Genomic DNA, 24,495 nt, shown 5'->3' on the forward strand with positions numbered 1-24,495 from the left:
CCTGCAGCCTAACCCTCTCACCACAGCCTAACCCTCCCTCCAACAGCCTAACCCTAACCCTCCCCCCGCAGCCTAATCCTAACCCTCCCCCCGTAACCTAACCCTTCCTCTCCGCAGCCTATAACTAACCCTCTCTCCAACAGCCTAACCCCTACCCCCCTCCCCACAGCCTAACCCTACCACTAACCCTAACCCTCCCCCTGCAGCCTAACCGTTCCTCCCCGCAGCCTATATCTAACCCTTCCCGGCATACTTACATTCAGGATTCCGGCTGTTGTGATTCTTCGTCAGTATTCACGCGGCCTTCCCGGCTCTCTGAGTGACCGGTTCGGCCCACCTGCACATCGGCCCTTCTGGCATGTGCTAGAAGTGCCAGATGGCCAGTTCGGCCACGCTGACAGCTGTCAGGATTAAGGCACTAATCGTCTAAGCTCCAGGGTCCCGTACGTCTGGATGCCAACTACATCCCCACGGTACAACTAATTTTGCCTGTTACCTCCTGTTTTGACTGCAGAGAATGTTCAGAATGAAATAGAAAGAGTCATTGGATCAGCTGTACCTCAGACTGAGCATCGGAAGGAAATGCCATACACAGACGCCGTGATCCACGAGATTCAGAGATTTTCCAACATAATACCAAGTAATCTGCCACATGCCACAGCCCAGGATGTCACCTTCAGGGGGTATTTCTTACCAAAAGTAAGCAACAAATATATATATGCGATGTCAATGAGACGGTACTCCGAGACTGATGATCAGTGAAAACAACAGTGTTTAATGCTTCAACACTTTGGGGTTGTATGTATGTATATATATATATATATATATATATATATATATATATATATATATAATATAGATAGAGCCTCGCTCATCTATCCTTCTCTGGTGCACCATAGTGCACCAAGGTTTATTAGCATAAGCATTTAATCTATTGTTCTCAGCTACAATACAGAAAGAACAATACAGCAGAGGATTAAGTCATTACAGCACTGGCTCATATATATATATATATATATATATATATATAAAATATTATTATTATTTCATTTTATTTATAAGGCGCCACATGTGTTTCGCTACGCTGTACAAAGGACAGTACATGGGACAAAACATTGCATTACAGTAAATAAATAACAGAAATAGAGTACAGGTAACAGAGCACCACAATTCTCAGAACATAATACAGTTAAGATGTAAGTATTGAGGGAGTGATCATCGTACTACTAGAGGCTGGTGGCCATAAATGGAGGTGAGCCTTTACTAGCAGGGTAAAGATGGTCTTTGAGTAGGGGAGAGCTGCGAGTGAAATGTGTCGAAACGAGGGCTTAGATAACAAGAGGAAAGAGGGCCCTGCTATGAAGAGCTAACAATCTAATGGGGAGGGGCGACAGACAGATGACAAGAGGTGCAGGCAAGCGGGAGGTAGCCTGATGGCAGTATGCAAGCAAAGCTGAGATGTTCACGGCATGAGGCAGGGCGGTGGAGGCATGGCTTCAGGACTGGGTTATGCATCGGGAGGGTATGCTTTGATGAATAGATGGGTTTTTAGTGCCCGTTTGAAGCTTTGCAAGGTCATGGAGAGTCTAATGGAGCGGGGGAGTGCATTACACTGAAGGGGTGCAGCACGGGCATAGTCTTGAACACAAGCATGGGAAGCAGTGACCAGGGTGGTGGAGAGGTGACCGTAGGGGCGGGAGGGAGTATGAAGGGAGAGGAGGTTGGAGATGTAGGGAGCAGTGGAATTAGAGATGGTCTTGTATGTGAGGGTGATGAGTTTGAAGTGGATTCTGTAGGGGAATGGGAGCCAGTTTAGATTTTGTCGAAGGGGAGTAGCAGATGTGGTGCGGCGGGAGACGAAGATAAGCCTAGCTGCGGAGTTCAGGACAGATTGGAGGGGAGCAAGATGGGAGCAAGCGAGGCCAGTGAGGAGAACATTGCAGTAGTCAAGTTGTGAGATGACCAGTGAGTGGATGATGAGTTTAGTTGCACTCTGGGAGAGATATGGCCTGATACGAGCAATGTTGCGTAGCTGGAAATGACAGGATTGTGCCAGAGCTTGGATGTGGGGCGCAAAGGAGAGGGAGGAGTCAAGAGTTACACCCAAGCAGCGGAGTTGGGGAACAGGGGGGATGGTGGTGTTGTCAACAATGATAGAGATATTGGTCGGGGGTGTTGCTCTGGATGGGGGGAAGATGATGAGTTCAGTTTTGTCTATGTTGAGCTTCAGAGAGTGCTCAGACATCCAGGAGGAGATTGCGGAGAGGCAGCTGGAAACCTGAGAGAGGACAGAGGAGGACAGATCAGGAGAGGAGAGGTAGAGTTGTGTGTCATCAGCATAGAGGTGGTATTAAAGGCCAAAGGAGTTAATGAGCGCACTCAGGGAAGAGGTGTACAGGGAGAACAGAAGGGGTCCAAGGACAGAACCCTGAGGTACACCAACAGGAAGGATGGAAAGGTGTGAGTTGTTGCTGGAGGCAGACACAGAGAAGGAGCGGTTAGTGAGGTAAGAAGAAAACCAGTCAAGGACAGTGCTAGAGAGGCCAGCATTTTGGAGTGTGTGAAGGAGGAGAGGATGATCTACGATGTCAAAGGCAGCAGAGAGGTCCAGAAGGATGAGCAGAGAGAAGTTGCCCCTGGATTTGGCCGACAGCAGGTCATTGGTGACTTTCACCAGGGCAGTCTCAGTTGAGTGGAGGGGCGAAAGCCAGATTGTAGTGGATCGAGGATGGAGTTGTCAGAGAGGTAGCTTGTGAAACGGCTGTAGACCAGTCGTTCAAGTAATATGGAGGCGAAAAGGAGAAGAGAGATGGGACGGTAGTTAGTGGGTGATGAGGGGTCGAGGTTGGGTTTTTTGAGAACAGGTGAGACCAGAGCATGTTTGAATGGCGAGGGGAAGATGCCGGTAGAGAGGGACAGGTTAAAGAGGTGAGCAAGGTGGGAGCAGGCAGTGGGGGAGAGGGAGCGGAGAAGACGGGAGGGAAGGGGGTCCAGGGGGCAGGTGGAGGGGGGGATAAGATGAGGGAGTGGACTTCCTTTTCTGAAGTGGGATGGAAGGAGGACAGGGTGGGATAGATGGAGGGGAGGGATAAAGGGGCAGGGGGGTAGCAGAGGGGTGACGGCGGGAGATGTCGTGTTGAATGTCCTCAATTTTGGAGATGAAGAAGGAGGCAAAGTCAGTGGCAGTGAGGGAGGATGGGAGGAGTAGGGGGGCGAAGGAGAGTGTTGAAAGTTTCAAAGAGACGGCGTGGACAGGAGGACTGAGAAGAGATGAGTGCTTGGAAAAAGGATAGCTTGGCGAGGGGAAATAGCAGAGCTGTAGGAGGAGAGAATAAACTTGAAATGGAGGAAGTCCGGTAGAGAGTGAGATTTCCACCAGCGTGAGCATTTTTGTAAGAAACGTGTTAGTTTAGTGTGCCAAGGTTGGGGTTTGGAGCAGCGGAGGGGGACAGAGGAGAGGGGGGCCATAGAGTCGAGAGCAGTGGTTAGGGAAGAGTTATAGAAGGAGGCTGCCTGGTTGGGACAAGTCATAGTCAAAAGAGGAGAGAGGGAAGTATCGAGGGAGGACATGAAAGTGGGGTTGAGAGACCCGGGATTGAGTCTGGTGGTGGTGGGTCTGGGCGTGGAGAGGAGGAAGGAGGATGAGAGGGTGAAAGAAAGCAGATGGCGGTCAGAGAGAGGGAAGGAAGAGTTTGAGAAATCAGAGAAATCACATCGGTGGGTGTAGACAAGGTCGAGGGAGTGGCCAAGATTGTGAGTAGGGGTGGAGGTTCATTGAGAAAGTCCAAAGGAGGTGGAAAGGGCGAGAAGAATAGTGGAAGCAGCATTAGTGATGTCTGTAGTGATGTTAAAGTCACCGAGGATTACAGAGGGGAGGTCGGAGGAGAGAAAGTGGGGAAGCCAGGCAGCAAAGTTGTCAATGAAAGGTGAACAGTGGCATGGGGGGTTGGTTTATCACTGCCACAAGGAGGTGAATGGGGTAGGAGAGGCGGATAGTATGGACCTTGAAGGTGGAGAAGGTGAGGGATGGCTCAGGTGGGATGACACGAAAGGTGCAATTAGGGGAGAGAAGGATGCCCACACCTCCACCCTGGCGGCCATCAGGTCTGACCGTGTGGGTGAAGGAGAGGCCTCCATAGGAGAGGGCAGCGAGTGAGGTGGTGTCAGAGGAGGAGAGCCATGTTTCAGTGATGGCGGGAAGGTGAAAAGAGTGGGAGATGAAGAGGTCGTGGATAGTTGGCAGCTTGTTGCAGATTGATCTAGCATTCCAGAGTGCACTGGAGAAAGGAAGGGAGAAGACAGGGGAGATAATGATAGGGTTGGCTGGGTTCTGAGTGTATGTGGGTGATTTGGAATTTGGGGGGTGAGACCTGGCAGTGAGGATTGGTATGGGACAGGATCGAGGAGTAGTAGTTGTTCAGAGGAATGGAATGGTGTGGGTGTAATATAGAATGAACAAGGAGAATGTGGGGTGTAGTGAAAGCAAAAGACAGTGCAAACAGGATTTTAAGAAATAATGGAAGGAACGGAAAGGCTTAGATGGATACACAGTGATTGTAGATTGTGCAAATGAGGAGTGTGAGCAATGTGTGAGAGCAGTAGGGCTGTTACTTAATCAGACAGGTAGTTCAATGTGCAGGCTGTAGGCGTTGCTTGTAGTGGTTTAGGTAACTCACTGTAGTAAGTTGTTTGCAGTTGTTTTGAGGAGGTGGGGGAGATAGTCTGCTGTCCTTCTGTTTCTCTCCTGTTCATCTCCGTATATCTCCAAAATTATATCATCATACTTTGCACTAACATACTTAGCAACTAGTGATGAGCGGGTTCGGTTCCTCAGAAACCGAACCCCCCCGAACTTCACCCATTTTACACGACTCCGAGGCATACTCGGATTCTCCCGTATGGCTCGGTTAACACGAGCGCGCCCGAATGTCATCATCCCACTGTCGGATTCTTGCGAGATTCGGATTCTATATAAGGAGCTGCGCGTCGCCGCCATTTTCACTCGTGCATTGGAACTGTTAGGGAGAGGACGTGGCTGGCGTCCTCTCCGTTTATTAATAATATTTGTGCTTATTGCTTAATTGTGGGGACTGGGGAGCAGCTGTATTTTATAGGAGGAGTACAGTGCAGAGTTTTGCTGACCAGTGACCACCAGTATACGTTGTCTGCCTGAAAAACGCTCCATATCTGTGCTCATTGTGCTGCATATATCTGTGCTCGCACTGCTTTATTGTGGGGACTGGGGACCAGCAGTATTATATAGGAGGAGTACAGTGCAGAGTTTTGCTGACCAGTGACCACCAGTATACGTTGTCTGCCTGAAAAACGCTCCATATCTGTGCTCAGTGTGCTGCAAATATCTGTGCTCACACTGCTTTATTGTGGGGACTGGGGACCAGCAGTATTATATAGGAGGAGTACAGTGCAGAGTTTTGCTGACCAGTGGCCACCAGTATTATACGTTCTCTGCCTGAAAAATGCTCCATATCTGTGCTGCGCTGACCACCAGTATATAATATATAGGAGTACGGTACAGAAGGCCACTGCTCTACCTACCTCTGTGTCATCAAGTATACTATCCATCCATACCTGTGGTGCATTTCAGTTTTGCACAGTTTGCTGACCACCAGTATATAATATATAGCAGTACGGTACAGTAGGCCACTGCTCTACCTACCTCTGTGTCGTCAAGTATACTATCCATCCATACCTGTGGTGCATTTCAGTTTTGCACAGTTTGCTGACCACCAGTATATAATATATAGCAGTACGGTACAGTAGGCCACTGCTCTACCTACCTCTGTGTCGTCAAGTATACTTTCCATCCATACCTATGGTGCATTTATGTTTTGCACAGTTTGCTGACCACCAGTATATAATATATAGCAGTACGGTACAGTAGGCCACTGCTCTACCTACCTCTGTGTCGTCAAGTATACTATCCATCTAGATTCTATACCTGTGGTGCATTTTAGTTTTGCAGTTTGCTGACAGTGACCACCAGTATATATAGCAGTACGGTACAGAAGGCCACTGCTCTACCTACCTCTGTGTCGTCAAGTATACTATCCATCTAGATTCTATACCTGTGATGCATTTTAGTTTTGCAGTTTGCTGACAGTGACCACCAGTATATATAGCAGTACGGTACGGAAGGCCACTTCTCTACCTACCTTTGTGTCGTCAAGTATACTATCCATCCATACCTGTGGTGCATTTCAGTTGTGCGCAGTATATATAGTAGTAGGCCATTGCTATTGATATATTACTGGCATATAATTCCACACATTAAAAAATGGAGAACAAAAATGTGGAGGGTAAAATAGGGAAAGATCAAGATCCACTTCCACCTCGTGCTGAAGCTGCTGCCACTAGTCATGGCTGAGACGATGAAATGCCATCAACGCGTCTGCCAAGGCCGATGCCCAATGTCATAGTAGAGAGCATGTAAAATCCCAAAAAATAAAGCTCAGTAAAATGACCCAAAAATCTAAATCAAAATCGTCTGAGGAGAAGCGTAAACTTGCCAATGCGCCATTTACGACACGGAGTGGCAAGGAACGGCTGAGGCCCTGGCCCATGTTCAAGGCTAGTGGTTCAGCTTCACCTGAGGATGGAAGCACTCATCCTCCTGCTAGAAAACTTAAAAGAGTTAAGATGTCAAAAGCACAGCAAAGAACTGTGCCACTCCTAGATGGGCCATGTGTTTGTGTCGGCTACTTGTGTCGCTTAGCTTAGTCACACAGCGACCTTGGTGCGCCTTTTTTTTGCTTTGCATCATGTGCTGTTTGGGGACAATTTTTTTGAAGTGCCATCCTGTCTGACACTGCAGTGCCACTCCTAGATGGGCCAGGTGTTTGTGTCGGCAACTTGTGTCGCTTAGCTTAGTCACACAGCGACCTTGGTGCAAATTTTAAAAATAAACAAATAATATTGTGAGGTGTGATGTGTTCAGAATAGACTGAAAATTAGTGGAAATTATGATTATTGAGGTTAATAATACTATGGGATCAAAATGACCCCCAAATTCTATGAAAATCCAAATCACACCAGAATCCGACAAAAAAATTTCAGGGAGGTTTTGCCAAAACGCGTCCGAATCCAAAACACGGCCGCGGAACCGAATCCAAAACCAAAACACAAAACCCGAAAATTTTCGGTGCACATCTCTAACAAAGATGCTTGCAGCCTTGATCTATACTAGTTAAATAACCATGCAGACATGGATACAGGGTTAATTGATAGCAGCACCCACCCTCTGAAAACTCCACCCACAACAAAAGGTTGCCTCAAGGTGTGAACAAACCACTATACTTCCACTAATACACAGTGAGAACAGACTATAGTCTCGCCTAGAAATCACTAATTAAAGACAAAATTGTCATTACCTAACATAATTCAAAAAGCATGTAATGAATGTAAAGTTGCAGCAGTGAGAGATTGTTGCAGGAGTGATAAAGTTGTCATTACCTGAGGAAGACAAAGAGAAGGTAGAGGTCACATCAAAAAAATACAAACGAAAGAGCGCTATTCACATCCAAAGTGGATTTTATTTTATAATACCAAAATATAACAAATTTCTATGCCGGCCTGCAATACATATAATTAAAAATAACAATGTGGCTGTATAAAATCCTAAAAACCAATAAATGACTGATTATATTCAAAGCAATCCTTTACACATGCGTATTTATGAATGAACGTCCCACTTGTTTATTTATGTCTCCTTATTCCTCAGATATCCAGAATTATTGCTATACTTTCAATCAGCCAGATATTCTGTAAATGCCTTAAGTCCAGCAATAAAGCAATTTATATTCACATACGCTGCTCACTTGCTCCCCAGCTAGAGCATGCTTATGTCCATGTATCCGTTTATACTGATTAATGGAGCATGTATTTAGTCATATATAAAGTGCATCCTTGTTCACAGCTGGTTCATGATTTAAAGTGATTAGTGCAGAGGTATTTCTTATGACCAAACAGTGGGTATACCATGCATATACTTACATTTGTTCACAATGCAGGTATTATTCCTCCTGGTTTATTAGCCGTGATTTGCTTTATATATAATTGATACGACACTGAGGAAGCCGCCGATGCTTGGTAGTAGGCGGGGAAACGCGTCTGTCAGTACCTCCGTTGCTAAACCACAGACTACAGCAGACAGAATAACATCAGCTGGCCGGCTGTATTTCACCCTTGAGGAGGGGAGCGCTGGATGACTCATCTGCCCACGGACTCCAGATAAGGCCGAGAATACGAGCACCGGCCGGGAGGACAAAGCACTTTTTCCGTGGACAAAGCACAAGGTCGTATCAATTATATATAAAGCAAATCACGGCTAATAAACCAGGAGGAATAATACCTGCATTGTGAACAAATCTAAGTATATGCATGGTATACCCACTGTTTGGTCATAAGAAATACCTCTGCACTAATCACTTTAAATCATGAACCAGCTGTGAACAAGGATGCACTTTATATATGACTAAATACATGCTCCATTAATCAGTATAAACGGATACATGGACATAAGCATGCTCTAGCTGGGGAGCAAGTGAGCAGCGTATGTGAATATAAATTGCTTTATTGCTGGACTTAAGGCATTTACAGAATATCTGGCTGATTGAAGTATAGCAATAATTCTGGATATCTGAGGAATAAGGAGACATAAATAAACAAGTGGGACGTTCATTCATAAATACGCATGTGTAAAGGATTGCTTTGAATATAATCAGTCATTTATTGGTTTTTAGGATTTTATACAGCCACATTGTTATTTTTAATTATATGTATTGCCGGCCGGCATAGAAATTTGTTATATTTTGGTATTATAAAATAAAATCCACTTTGGATGTGAATAGCGCTCTTTCGTTTGTATTTTTTAGTCTGTATTTTAGGGACAAATAACCAATTGCCCCTGAAGGAGCAGCTTTCACATCTGTGGAATCATAGCGCCAGGAATTGTTTGGTTTATAGAGGTCACATCAGCTGAGGCATCTCCGTATATCTCCAAAAATTATATCATCATACTTCGCACTAACATACGTAGCAACAAAGATGCTTGCAGCCTTGATCATCTATATATATATATATACATATATATATATATAAATAAAACAGCCTGACACCCAGCAGAATTCATGGGCGTGCAGTGTGACATAAAGCGTGTGACATTTGCACTTCTCTCCTTTTGAGTGGAGACACTGCCCCGCTCCTCCCCTGTGAAGGCCCAGGGGAAATGTCCATTGGTCAGTCATGGTAGTGCATACGTTGTTGATGCAGCCAACTTGTGACTTTGCAACTTTGCATTGGATGGACATGAAGGATGATTCTGCATGTCCATCCGATCAATATTTTCCGACTTGTCGTGAACATACACATTACAATAACTGCATTTGTGCAACCCGACCAAATCAGACGGATCACTTAGATAACTGTATAATGTATGCCCAGCTTTTTTATATACAGTATACAGTAGTCATTTTACTGCACCTTCATTTTCTTATTCCTAAAGCTGGATACTTTTGTTATAAAGCCATATGAAGTTTGTATTTCTGTGCACTCTTGGATAGTAAGCTGCCATACCGTTCCATGTCAGCCATCTTTGTCTCAGGTGACACAGTTATATAAATTGGAGAGAGATCAAAGCTCCTCGGTAGTACAGCAAATGTTCCAGAGATACCAGATTTACATACACCTGTTTACCTTAATTATCTAAAAAATGTACATCTCCTAAAATATACTATGTACTATAAACTGTATGATGATGTTTCTTTTTTTTTAGATCCACCTAGTATTTTAAAACCATATTAATTTGTTGTTTTTTTCATTAGGGGACTTACGTCATCCCGTTGCTGACCTCCGTCCTCCGAGATGAGGCTCACTTCGAGAGACCGAACGAGTTTTACCCTCAACACTTTCTGAACACTGATGGGCATTTTGTGAAGAATGAGGCGTTTCTGCCATTTTCTGCTGGTAATAACACCTTGGGCGCCTTTAAATAAAATAAAAAAACAAACTAGGAAAAAGTATTTATTTTCCTATCCCACCTGCTCTCATAATCCCTGATTGTAACACTGGAACAGATGTATTAAGCCTGGAGAAGTGATAAAGCAGTGATAAGTGGGAGGTGATAACGCAGCAGCCAATGCTTATGGTTTTGAAAAATGACAGTTAGTAGCTGATTGGCTGGTGCGTTATCACCTTCCACTTATCACTGCTTAATCACTTCTCCAGGCTTAATACATCTGCCCATTATCCTTTACTGTCCCTATCTATAAAAGTCCTTTTTCTAAGGCTTGCCTCACAGTGCCAAATACACAAATGCCCCCACTGTGTTATATATACATTGCCCCACAGTGCCAGATATGCCCCCAGTGCCAGGTACACATGCCCCTCCCCTTCCCCTACTGTTCACCGCTGCTGCTGTCCTGTGTGTGTGGGGAGGAGAGCGCAGCTTGCTCCTCTCCTGCCCCTCAGTCTCCGGCGGCGGTGCGGGTGTCTACCTTCAATTCAGCGCCGATCCGTGAGCCAATCAAAGCTTGCGGTCCGGCAGCTAAACAGGAGCCTTGGCTGCCGGTCCGCGAGCTCTGAATGGCTCACGGGCTGGTGCTGAATTGAAGGGAGACAGTGAGGGGCAGGACAGGCCTACGCTGCGCTCTCCTCACCTCAAGCAGCTGCGGCGGTGAGCAGCAGCAGCAGAGGGAGAGAGGGACGGAGGGAGGGAGGGAGCAGCAGCCCATCGGTGGTGCGTACAGGTACCCACAGCTAAATTCCTAAGGGTACGCCGTACCCACCCATACCTGCCAACTTGCACCACTGCGAATATTGGATTGATAATATTCTACCTGTTTTCCCCAGGTAAAAGAAGCTGCGCTGGTGAGAACATGGCTAAAATGGAACTGTTCCTCTTCTTTACAAAACTGCTGCAGAACTTCACTTTCAAAGCTCCTCCGGGGGCTGAGCTGGACCTAGAAGCTGCGGTTGGATTCACAACGCCTCCTAAGCACCATTATGTTTGTGCTGTGTCTCGCACCTAAGATCTAAGCACAAAGAGAAAACATACTGTACATTAAATGAACTACTGTACTACAGATGTGTTCTCACTGACCAATCCTTAAATTGCACCAAATCGCCCCCTTCCCCATGCCACAAAAATGCGACTAAGCTGCGCTGTGCATCCATCTTTCAGTATCTTTTTTCACTGCATTTGCATGTTTTCCCTTTATAATGTAATATAACCTGTACACCACTAGTAGATTGGGTCTGGGAATCAGGTTCGACAGCAAAAAGGTCGACACACCTTATGTCGACGCCAATTGGTCGACACACCTTAGGTCGACATGGTCAAAAGGTCGACAGGAACAAGGTCGACTTGGAAAAAGGTCGACATGAGTTTTTGATGTTTTTTTGGTGTCGTTTTCTTCGCAGAATGACCGGGAACCCCAATTAGTGCACCGCGTCCGCTCGCCATGCTTCGGGCATGGTGCCTTCGCAACGCTACCGCTTCGCTCGGCACAGATTACCATTCCAATCGTAGTCCACGTGGATCGTAAAGTATGAAAAGGTTGCAAAAAAGAAAGAAAACGTGAAAAACTCATGTCGACCTTGTTCCTGTCAACCTTTTGTCCATGTCTACCTTTTATCCATGTCGACCTAAGGTGTGTCGGGCCAATTGGCATTGACCTAAGGTGTGTCGACCTTTTTGCTGTCGACCTGGAGTCCGGATACCTAGTAGATTTGTGTGATATAACAGTACAACAGTGACACCAATCTGAGAAAAAGGCAAAAAGCTGGGGCCGATATGACAGAGCCGCGACTTGCGTCCTGCCACGTGTGTATTTACATTACATTGTATGCAGGAAAAGTGCAAATTGTGAGCCCCCAGTACATTGCACTCCTGGGGGGAAATTTGCTATTGTTCAATGTTGGATTCGAATTTAGGGTTGATTTAAATTGACTGAAATTGAATCAAATTGAACTTCTAAATCGCTCATCGAATATTCGATTTTGCATTTGATTTTGGAATCGACCTATAAATTCACCTATAAAATCGAATGCAAAATCGAAAATAACTTCCTCATTTAGTCCTATTGGTCCAAATATACCACATGCAAGAAGCTGTTATGGTTCCACTATTTCTGGTTTGCGTATGCCTCCGATCGTGCGGCACCTATTCTGTGCATCCTGCATCGTCACACACAGAGACTCATTCAGGTGCGGACACAAAACGGTTTTCGTATGCAGTCGATGTTTTCTTACTGCGCACGCATATGAGCTGCAGCAGATGATCTGCAATTGCATTTGCAATAAGGAATTAGTTGCAAAGTGAGTGACAGGAAGACGGCGTTTGAGGGGTGGGAACGGGGAGTGGTCGGATAAAGACAGGCATGTTTCGGGGCATGTATCTGCTGATGGCTGCTTCCTGTTTTTCCATGTAATCTGCAATCGTGTACACAAGTGCGATTGACTTCAGTGGGCTTCTCTTTTCATTTCTGGATGACAGCAGCACTTCCAAACATTTGCAATTCCATAGTCTAGATCAGGGGTTCTCAAACTCGGTCCTCAGGGGCGCACACAGTGCATGTTTTGCAGGTAACCCAGCAAGTGCACAGGTATATTAATTACTCACAGACACATTTTAAAAGGTCCACAGGGGGAGCTAATTATTTCACTTGTGATTCTGTGAGGAGACCTGCAAAACATGCACTGTGTGGGCCCCTGAGGACCGAGTTTGAGAACCCCTGGTCTAGATAATTACACTTGCTACTGCCTTAGCATACAAACGTGAATTATGCACAGAGCCTTTACTGTACTGGTAATATCTGGTCTGATTCATGGACGGACGCGATGGCGATTGCAGCTGCGATTATATACGTTGAGGCTGTGTGAAATTTTTTGAAAAACTTAGAAGCCCTGAAAAGTACAGCGATGCCCAGCGGAGCCATCACAAAGGCCTAACAAGTGCGCGCACATTCCCAGCGCACACGCACATCCTTCCATAATCAGCAGCTCCATAAAATCAATGGCTGCACAGCATGGTACCAGAGGCACGCTGCTTGAACCTGGATTTACAGGTACACTCAGCGGCACGCCCCATAAATGACCGCAACAAGCCTGCGTTATTGCCACCACTTCTCCCTTCAATGCCCACACACGGTGCCTGACTGTCAATCACTTTGTGTAAAGGAAAATGGTGCAAGTGGCATCGCTATTAGGCTTTGGTACATGCGCATAATTGCAAAAGCATCGGCATAGCGTCCGTCATCTCTACTTTTATAGGCATCATAATGAAGGCTTAGGTAATAGAATGTTGTTTAGAAGCTCAAATCACCTGTCTGCTATTACAGTAGCTTAGGGGTCTATGTACTAAGACTTAAATGGAGATAAAGTGGCTGGAGATAAAGTCCCAGTCAATCAGCTCCTAACTGCCATGTCACAGGCTGGGTTTGAAAAATGACAGGAGCTGATTGGCTGATACTTTATATCTGTCCACTTTATCTCCTTCTAAGGCTTAGTAAATAGACCTTATAGCAGTGTTTCCCAACCTCGGTCCTCAAGGCACACTGATACCCCTTTCACATCGCACTGAAAACCCGGTATCGACACGGGTCCGTGCGCGATGTGAAAGATCCTTTGTTGAAATAGCGGGTCGCCTGACCCGGTAATTCAACCCGGTAAAAAAGAAGGGTTCTTACCGGGTTGATTACCGGGTCAGGCGCAGTGTGAATGGGAGCCGTTCCGATGCGAATCGGCTCCCATTCACAGCATAGGCAGAGGCGGCGCAGGAGATGAGCTCATCTCCCGGCGCCGCCTCCACCCCCGCCCCTGCTGCTGCTGCGCCCTCCGCTGCTATGGCAACCGACCCGGTATATTGCCGGGTCGGAAAGCCAGCAACGGAGCGCAAATGCCGGATCCCACCCAGTAAGTACACGTTTCTCTTACCGGGTAGGATCCGGCATTTGCGATCTGAATGCAGCATAACAGTCCTGGTTTTAGTGATATCCAGGCTTGAACACAGGTGACTTAATTAGAACCTCAGTTATTTTGATTTAACCATCTGTGCTGAAGCCTGGATATCACTAAAACCTGCACTGTTGGTGTGCCTTGAGGACCTCGGTTGGGAATGCCTGCCCTATAGTATCTTGGGCATTTGAAGTTCAATTTTGGGTTCAATTTGTGTATGATTTTCAAGTTGAATGTTAGTAAATCTTATATGTCTATGGGAAAACATTGATGTTTTGCCTATATACGATTTTGAGTGGGATTTGGTTTTATATTCGATTTTGCCTTTAGTAAATCTTTAAGTACAAAATCACCCAAAACACAAAATCTAACTTTAGTAAATATATACCCTGGTAGTGTGTGGCTGCAGTGTGAAAAAGATGACACGCAGTGTGAAGGTCCAAAACTAGCTATCCTTGGCATGACTTCTAAGTCACATCATACATGACATCAAGTAGCGCACATTGCAAGGCGTATAAGAACTCACATGTGCCTGAATGAAAACATTTTTTGTTTTTTTTTTACCTTCGGCCGGCATTAGTTTTATGTTCTATGTTTGCCCACAAAATATTGTGAAATCCAAAAAGTTTTTGAGTGCAACACAAAATTATTTAAATATTGTACATCATTGCCTTTATGCTGTGTGTACAAGCTGTACTGTATATGACAAATTCATGCATTTCATGTTTAGATATGGGTCTCATCGCCAAGATATCTCATTATGGTATGCAAATATTCCAAAATATGGAAGAATCTGAAATCCAAAACACTTCTGGTCCCAAGCATTTGGGATATGGGACACTCAACCTGTAATTATATGTATTTCTGTAATCTGTCTATAGCAGGGCTGGCCAAACCGGTCCTCGAGATCTACCAACAGTTCATGTTTTCCAGGCCACCTGGAGATCTGTAGAATGGTCAGTTAGGAATGAATGCAGCACATCTTAATTAGTAATGACTACACCTGTGCACCAGCTAGGTGGTCTGGAAAATGTGAACTGTTGGTAGATCTCGAGGACTGGTTTGGCCAGGCCTGGTCTATAGAATACCTCCCAACATGACCCTCTCCAGTACGGACAAAATGCTGTGCTCCTGAATTTTTCTCTTAATCTATGATTGCCATCACCTGTAGTGAAACACCTTTCTTATCCATTAACTAGTTCAACACAGGTGATGGCAATCATACATAAAGAGGGAAGTCCGGAAGCAGAGCATTGTGTCCCTCCTGGAGAGGGTCATGTTGGGAGCTACTGTATGTTATAGTATGTTTTTCACCAAAGCCTTTAGATCAAATTTATTTTTTATTTCAACATTAGGAAACTGCTCTGGAGAGAGTCATTTTGACATTAAAGCATTGGTCTTAAAAAAAAAAAATATATATATATATATATATATATATATATATATATATATATATATATATATATATAAAACATTTTTCAAATCTGTCCATTAGGGTAATATTGGAAAATGTAATTTAAAATATTTGTGGCTAAATGTGGCAATTCACATCACAAATCAACCACTGGAAACTTGTGACCAGTAATAGATTTAACAAAAGTTACACAAAATGCCTAAAACTCAATCAATCCAATTTGTCAATAAGCAAACAAACCTTTATTTTGTATCTAAAACAAAAGTGCACAATCTTGAGGTTTGTTTGTCAAATATTTGCTGCTATTTGTAACACAGATTATTATTATTTGTCGTCATTTACTTTTCTGGGTATTGTGTATAATAATTTTAGAGTAATATTTTACCTTGTTATGGATGTGACTGAAATGTAGCAAATTGTTGCATTTCTTCGTAATTATATTAGTAAAATTGTATTTTGTGTATACTATGAAAACAACTAGTAATTTAATAGAAAATGACTTACTGTAAGTACATACATTGTTGAATCAACAGAGTTTAAAAATAGGTTACATTTAAATAAATTAGCCTTTTCAGTTGTATTAATTAAATGAGTATATTCAGTTTTGTATCACGAGTATGTTTATTACATGGAAGAGATAGAGAACGAAGGACATTTCATATGTCCATAGTGACATAAAATTCTGAGTAGTATACTAAATGAAGCAGCAAGGACAGGTGGAGGTGTGTCCATGGTAACTGCTGGACCTATGAGATTGCTAAGGAATCTGGTGATGAGAGGGGCTTAGTTCGCCCTTATGAGAGGAGGACTGATTAGGTTCTCCCTCTTTTCCTCAGAAAAAATTGTGAGTTATTATTGGTGTCAGCTTGGCAGGTTGGGATGGCATGAAATTGTGGCTGTAGTTGAAAAAGGTTTTATAGGTGCTCAGGAGATGAGAAGGTGATGGAGTTTGATACATTACGGGGCCAGAGAACCATCGGACCAGGTGGGCTTTGGTCTCCGGTGGAGTTGGTAGACACCTGAGCAACTTTTTGGTTTGGAGTTGGGAAATACCTTGAGTGGAAAGTTGGCCACGGTATCCCTGGTAAAGATTAATCAACACAACGGGTGGCAAATGGCCCCTTATGGCCCCTTATGGCCCCTTGTGATGTGATGGAGGCTGGGATGAATTTGTGCCCTTGTCCCCTTGTGATGCGATGGAGGCTGGGCTGAAGTTGGGCCCATGCCCCTTCTTGTGTTCTGAAATTTAGATGTTTGGGTCAGCCACAATTTAAAGGGTTAAAATGTAGAATAAATAGGGACTTGAGCTAAATAGGCTGTCCCTCCTAGCCATTTGTTTAATAATAAAGCTGACATTTTTATTTGGAAAAAATATTCCTGTTGTCGTTGTCAGTTATTTCTTTAGAGTATGTCTTGAGTATGCGTGTGAATGAAGAATAGTCTACGATAGACATTTTAGTCAAGAGTCGTTCCAGGCTGGGGTTAGTCTTACAAAATCTGCCAACGTATCAGACCCATAAACTGGACCAGGGTGCGTGGTGTCCTCTTGATAGGTACTTCAGTAACTCACAGTGGGGGATGTGACCAAACCCTTGCTGCATGCCTTAAGCACTAGGCTCCCCCTGAGCCAAGTCCCCTCCAACCATCCATTCATTCCTGTGCACCTCAATGATGTGCGGGGAGGTCATGGCTGCAGAGGCACTGGCTAGTATCAGAACCAGACTTACACACACAAACATACAATGTGGTGATTTTTGACTATAAAAATGATTAGAATAATGCAAAGATGCTATAAGCAGCACTACCTGCTCAGCGGATTAAGGCGCCGGGCTGGAGAGGCACTCTCCCCACTCTGCTACTCTGTCGCTGTGCGCTGTTGATGTCACACTATATGACCGTCAGCAGCTCCGGCAGCTCTGAGAGAGCCACAACAGGGAAAGTCCCTCCTTGCAACTCACTCGCTCACTGCACTGCCGAGTGCCTCCCCCTGATCTCAGCAAAAGGGCCAGAAGACCATGTGGTGAGCTTTAGTTGGAGGAGCTTGGTGCATGATGATTAGAAGAGCCCCTGATTGGAGGAGATTGTCACATGCTCCTCTGACCCTTGGATTACTGAGGATCTCCCCGGCTGTGAGTATTGAGCCTGCCTCCTCTGTCTCCATAGCTCCTGTCTCCATAGCTCCTGCTCCTGTCTCCATAGCTCCTGCCGATCACTCCCACCTCTCTATGCAGCTTCTGTCTCTCTGACTTCTGCATGTTTCATTCTGCTTCTCTATATTCTGTGCCCAGTATCTGTCCACCAGTCTCTCGCTCTGTCCAGATTCTGTCCCCCCTCTCCCTAGCATCTGTCCCCCAGTCTCTCGCTCTGTCCAGCATCTGCCCCCCCCCTCCCCAGCATCTGTCCCCCCCCTCCCCAGCATCTGTCCCCCAGTCTCTCGCTCTGTCCAGCATATGTCCCCCCCCCTCGCCCCAGCATCTGTCCCCCAGTCTCTTGCTCTTTCCAGCATATGTAGCCCTCCTCTCTCTAGCATCTGTCCCCCAGTCTCTCGCTCTGTGCAGATTCTGCCCCCCCCCCTCTCCCCAGCATCTATCCCCCGGTCTCTTGCTCTTTCCAGCATATGTAGCCCTCCTCTCTCTAGCATCTGTCCCCCAGTCTCTCGCTCTGTGCAGATTCTGTCCCCCCCTCTCCCCAGCATCTGTTCCCCAATCTCTCACTCTGTCCAGCATCTGTCCCCCCCTCTCCCCAGCATCTGTTCCCCAATCTCTCACTCTGTCCAGCATCTGTCCCCCCCTCTCCCCAGCATCTGTTCCCCAATCTCTCACTCTGTCCAGCATCTGTCCCCCCCTCTCCCCAGCATCTGTCCCCCAGTCTCTCACTCTGTCCAGATTCTGTCCCCCCCTCTCCCTAGCATCTGTCCCCCAGTCTCTCACTCTGTCCAGCATCTGTCCCCCCCCTCTTCCCAGCATCTGTCTTCCAGTCTCTCGCTGTTTCCAGCATCTGTCCCCCCCTCTCCCTAGCATCTGTCCCCCTCTCTCCCTAGCATCTGTCCCCCAGTCTCTCGCTCTGTCCAGCATATGTCCCCCCCCTCGCCCCAGCATCTGTCCCCCAGTCTCTCGCTCTGCCCAGCATCTGCCCCCCCACTCTTCCCAGCATCTGTCCTCCCTCTCTTCCCAGCATCTGTCCCCCCCCTCCCCAGCATCTGTCCCCCCCCTCCCCAGCATCTGTCCCCCAGTCTCTCGCTCTGTCCAGCATATGTCCCCCCCCTCGCCCCAGCATCTGTCCCCCAGTCTCTCGCTCTGCCCAGCATCTGCCCCCCCCACTCTTCCCAGCATCTGTCCCCCCTTCTTCCCAGCATCTGTCCCCCAGTCTCTCTCTCTGTCCAACATTGCCCCCCCCCCCCCCCCCATTTGGAAATGGTAAGTTCGGGTGATCAGAAAATGAAACCTGCACGTCTCTACAGATGTGTCCTCATTCATCTTTGCTGCAGTCATGCCAAACAGCCCTCTTAGCATGCCAGGTCGCATGAGAATCTTCCAGCGTCGGCATCTTTTATACTTCTTTTTTTGCTAAAAATGCATCTAAGTCCCAACACAATGCAACTAGGATGACACTTGTATGACAAAGTTTCTGAATCTGTACACGCAGTGCTACAATGTAACAGCCGCAGCTTTTTCCAATATAAGTTCTGTTCTGCTCCATACACAGACTCGGTCACACACAATATACAAGTGTCACATTTCAAATTAATCAGCACAGTCTCCTTGTGTGCGTTGTAACTAAGACGCATTTTCCGCAAAATAAAGATGCCCAGCCCTAGCAGAGTTGCGCGGGACCTGGCGGCTATCTATTGCCAGGCATCTTGTGCTGTGTGGCATATTGAGGCTAGATGTATGAGGACATATCTGTATATATAAGGGATGTAGTCAATTTACCTCCAATCAAAATCCAGACGGTCGAAATCCCAACAGCAATTGACCGACGGTCAAAATTCCAACAAGGTCAAAATACCGACATGGACAAAATACCGACATGGACAAAATACCGACATGTAAAATGCTGACAGGTCAAAATGCCAACATGAGTTTTTCATGCTTTTTTCATTGAAACCGACTTGTTCATACTTTACTATCCCAGTCGACCTGGAGGGGGAATATAATAGTGTGCCGAGCGAAGCGAGGTACCGTGCCCGAAGCATGGTGAACGCAGCGAGGGGACGTGGTACCCTTATATGGTGTCTATGTCAACCTATGTCGACATACACACACACAAAACAATGAAAAACGCATGTCGGTATTTTGACCTGTAGGCATTTTACATGTCGGTATTTTGACCTTGTCTGTATTTTAAACCGTCTGTCAATTACTGTTGGGATTTCGACCGTCTGGATTTTGATTGGAGGTATTTCATACCGATCCCTTATATAACACTAACCAGCACGGATGGTGTACTGGTTGCCATTACTGCCTCACAGCACTGAGGTCATGGGTCCGATTCCCACCATGGCTCTAACTGTGTGGAGTTTGTATTTTCTCCCCATGCTTGCATTGGTTTCCCCTGAGCACTCCGGTTTCCATTTACAATCCAAAAATATAGTGGTAGGTTACTTGGCTCCCAACAATAATTAACCCTAGCGTAAATGTGTTCGCGTGTACATGTGGTAGGGGGTATAGATTGTATACTCCTCTGGGGAAGGGACTGATGTGAATGGCCAAATATTCTCTAGACAGCGCTGCGGAATATGTGTGCGGCGTGCGCTATATAAATAACTGGTAATAAAAATAATAGCAACCAGTTTTCTGTTTTACACTAGCATATGCAAATGATATGGAGCATTGTACAAGCATTTACACTACTATATATAATACAGAGAGAGAGAGAGAGAGAGAGAGAGTAAAATTAAAGACTAATATTTAACATTATTATACAGTATGCCATACTTTCCCATGTGTTTCTGTATTTATTATAGGGTGGAGTCATATGTAGTTTACATACTATAGGAATCTGCAATTAAGGAAATGATGTTGTAATCTTATGTTCATTGTACGCCAAGTCCTTAAGGCAGACACACCACTCAGTGCAGGAGGAGAGAAGAGAGAAGACAACACACCACTCAGTGCAGGAGGAGAGAAGAGAGAAGACAACACACCACTCAGTGCAGGAGGAGAGAAGAGAGAAGACAACACACCACTCAGTGCAGGAGGAGAGAAGAGAGAAGACAACACACCACTCAGTGCAGGAGGAGAGAAGAGAGAAGACAACACACCACTCAGTGCAGGAGGAGAGAAGAGAGAAGACAGGAACAGCTCTGCAGTACTTACAGTAAGACACAAAGGTTTTATAAAACATTTTCAATAAGATTTCATACATTTATGACCATATCTCCCACATGCACAGAATTATAGAGGGGTGCACTGATTTGAGGAAACTGTCCTGACCAGTGGCGTAAGTTCGTCCCAGTTGCCCGGAGGCAAGATAAATATTGGTACCCCCATATATAGATAAATATATGTATGTATAATATATACGTGTGTGTGTGTGTGTGTGTTCTAATTTATATATATATATATATATATATATATATATATATATTTATTTATTTACATTTCATTGTCATTTATTTTAAATCACACATTTCTTAGCAGTCATACAATTATTTTACAAATGTCATACCCTGGATTAGAACTCATAAACTATTATCTGGCACCTTACTGATGGAGCTATTTGCTCCTGTATAGGAAACATGAGAATTCTAACTCTATGAAGTTACTTCATATAGTCAGAATCCTCATGCTTCCTATAGAAGAGCAAATAGCTCCATCAGTAAGGTATCTGCTTCCAGTGTAATAGGTCATGGGTTCTAATCCTGGGTATGACACTTTTAAAATGTAATAAAGAGCTTGTGACTTGTAAGGTGCAGGGACTAGTGGGGGAGGGGAGTCAGCCACGGAAAAGATAGCGTCGGCTGTCAAATAACTTAATTTAATGGTGTAGCTAAACGGAACGGGAGGAGAGGTGCCCCCCTAGAGAGCAGGAGCCCGGCGGCAGCTGACTCCGTTGCCTCCCACAGTTACGCCTCTGGTCCTGACATGAAGCAATTTGATGTGATGTCCCACTAATGAATGCTCCTTAGAATTAGTGCATATCAGTGGGGTATAGTTTGTGGAAGGAAAAGGATTGAGTGTGACCCAGTGCTTTGTTCTCCCAATTTCCAAACTGAAAATGTTGGGAACTACTGTATTAATGGAAAAAAAACAACAACAACAACAACAACAACAACAACATTTCATTGTAGCTATATGTATATGTGTGTGATCCACCTGTACTGTATATTTCAATATTTCATTGCTAAATGATGTGCTTAGTAAGCTATGTTTTCCAGTATGCATGAGCATGATTATATGCTGGTTGTTTGGTTGATTGATACATCTCTCCAAGAGTGAGTGAGTGAGTGAGTGAGTGAGTGAGTGAGTGAGTGAGAGAGAGAAGAGAGAGTACAATGATATACTATTACTCACTATTACTCAGTGTTATTATATGCCACACTTTCCCATCTGTCAGGAACATAGAGACATAGAAACTCATTTACACATGGACACATACAGTATGCACTCACAATTTAAAGACAAAAAGTACATAAAAAAGTATATATACTGTATGGACAAATGCTCAATCAGATGCATCTCAAGAGACATTCAGATCAATAGACAAAGCATTTGTGCCAAGTTTATGTCACTTACATATGTGCAGGAGCATCCAGGGAGCTCTGTTGCCTTGGGGCCTGGAGACATAGGGGGCCTGCCTAGGATGGATGTCTCCCCTGCACCAGGGCTGTCTTAACAGCAATGTAGGCTCCTGGGCACAGCAATGCACTGAGGCCCCTACCCATCCTCCAGCAGTAAGGGTGGGGGGTGCTATCAGCGGCAGCTTTAAAGTCCCGCGGGTGGTAGGGGGTGTTCTATCTTTTGCTCAGCATGTAATTTCTGCTAATTATTCATTTACTGCACAGATGGGGCGGGAGGGAGAACACTAAACTGTAGAAGGGGGCATTGTGCTGAAAGAGAGGTCCCGATACATGACTTCCAGGGTGGTAGGGGGTGTTTAATACGTAAGGGAGGATAGTGGAGTGTGCTTAATATTCATCATTTTCCGGTGGGAGGGCAACATGCTTGACTTCAAATATCTCTAGTTCCTGGAAATAGATTTCTTAGCTTCCAATGGGATAAACAAATTTCAGGAGGTACTGGAGACTTGGGGATCAGAGTTCAGGAGCCAGAGCAATCCACTGACAAATATATAAAACTTCATCCGAGGCGTGTGGAGCTGGAGCAGGGAGCAGCTGCTGGAAGGCTGATATCTCTGGATCTGGGCGTAGTAGAGACAAGCTGTCAGTGTCCACCGAAAGGGAGTCCAAGCTTTTGGAGTATACCCTCAGAAAAACTCTAAGTCAGACAGAACCCGAGATATCTGGCTCGGAATAGCAAGTAACAGGCTTGGATGGGGACCACTACTTTGACATTGAATATCTCCGGTTCCCCAAGACCAATTTTCAAAAATCCGGTATCCTTGGAAAGAGGGGACCCTCAGCTATCAGCCTATGCCCCTTATACTCTTGGGGTTCTGGGTCCATTGAGCCCATACAAAAAGACTGCCCTGCCCTGCACCTTCCTGTGCACTGGTTGTGTTTGCTAGACCCTCATGAGCACACTATAGAAAGGAACAGTCTACAGTCTACTTGCCACTGAACTAGTGTGTGTGCAATACAATGTTTGGAATACACTAAGATACACGGGATTGCACGGTAGTTAATATCCTGGCACTCAGGATTTTGATGGTCAGAATGCCAACAGCAACATCCCAATGGTCAGAATCCTGGTGAATTCCAAAGGTAAGTACTGGGGTTAGGGCCAGGCTTAGGGTTAGGCATCAAGGGAGGGTTAGGGTTAGGCTTGGGTGGGGGTGGGGGTGGGGGATGCACTTCATATACCAACACCCTAGACATGGAATCACCTTGTATGTATGTTCAACATTTAGGTGTCTTGATGGTTATTAAAGACCTCCTACAAAATGGTGGTAATGATCTTGCTCCAGCAACTTTGATGGAATTACAGTATTACATTTTTGAATATTCATTTTTTATTACTTGATAAGAAATATTAGTGTAACCTACAGTATGACAATCTGCACAGAGCAATCAAAATCATTCTGCGCACCCCATAAGCAAATCTGCACAGTTTATTTGCATGAATTGGACACTTGCAGCCATTTGCATCTGGAGAGGAGAAAGAGGTGAAGGGAAAGAGGGCTGAGTACCGCAAGGGTGTGTTTCAGAACTTTCTATTGGCTGATGTCTGCCTACATTTATACTCAAGAGCAAATTGTACAATAATAAATTTACCTAAATAATTTATCTAAATAAAGACTCAGAGAAATGGCCCTACAATGCAATAAAGACTGTCTGAACATACAGATGGGTCCACGTTTATCTTGGCCTTTAATAGGATTAATTGAGCAAAATCAGTTGGACTTAATCCCCTGCTGTAATTACGTAATCCCCTGATGTATTGTTCTCTGTATTGTATTGCAGCTGAGAACAATAGATGAAAGGCTTATGTTAATAAACCATGGTGTGCCTAGGCGCAGAAAAGAAGTCAAGATAAAGTTGGACCCATCTGTACACTGGCTTATGAATGGGGTCAACTGCCAGCTCAAAACAAGAAAACATCAATGGCTAGACGGAAGGCCAATTGCAAGTCCATCACCATCCACTTAAGGGATTCCAACTGCCCTCTCAATGGCACACTGGACCAGTGGCGCTGCTGTCCCTGCTAGAGTAGAACCAGTGGTGGGAAGAGGACCTGAAGACTGAGTTCAGACAGCCACTGCCCCCATTCTTTCCTGCAACATCAGTGTATGAGGGTAACTAGAATACTCTCCGTATTGTATGAGAGTCAGTAATATCCTCTGTATATTATATGGTATATTAGTCAGTAAAATACTACTTTATATGCTGGTCACCTGGGTGCTCTCTGTATTGTATGGTGGTCATAATGATCTCTGTATAATGACAGCAGTCACTAGGATGCACTCTATATTGGGTGGTTATTATCACT

The 24,495-nt window shown here is 45.1% G+C and overlaps 1 protein-coding gene across 3 annotated transcripts in view; it reads left to right on the forward strand.

Moving 5' to 3' along the window:
• LOC134908907 (cytochrome P450 2K6-like) overlaps positions 1–11,099 on the forward strand; it is a 134,689-nt gene extending 123,590 nt beyond the window's left edge. For all 3 annotated transcript variants that reach the window (XM_063915142.1, XM_063915141.1, XM_063915140.1), the window contains 3 exons: positions 515–699; positions 9,840–9,981; positions 10,867–11,099. In XM_063915142.1, coding sequence (XP_063771212.1) covers positions 515–699; positions 9,840–9,981; positions 10,867–11,045 — 506 coding nt within the window. In that variant the 3' untranslated portion in view covers positions 11,046–11,099. The remainder of the gene's footprint in view (positions 1–514; positions 700–9,839; positions 9,982–10,866) is intronic.
• The last annotated feature ends 13,396 nt before the right edge of the window (positions 11,100–24,495 follow it).

The sequence above is a fragment of the Pseudophryne corroboree genome, chromosome 4 (assembly GCF_028390025.1).
Source record: "Pseudophryne corroboree isolate aPseCor3 chromosome 4, aPseCor3.hap2, whole genome shotgun sequence".
NCBI classification, from domain to species: Eukaryota; Metazoa; Chordata; class Amphibia; order Anura; family Myobatrachidae; genus Pseudophryne; species Pseudophryne corroboree.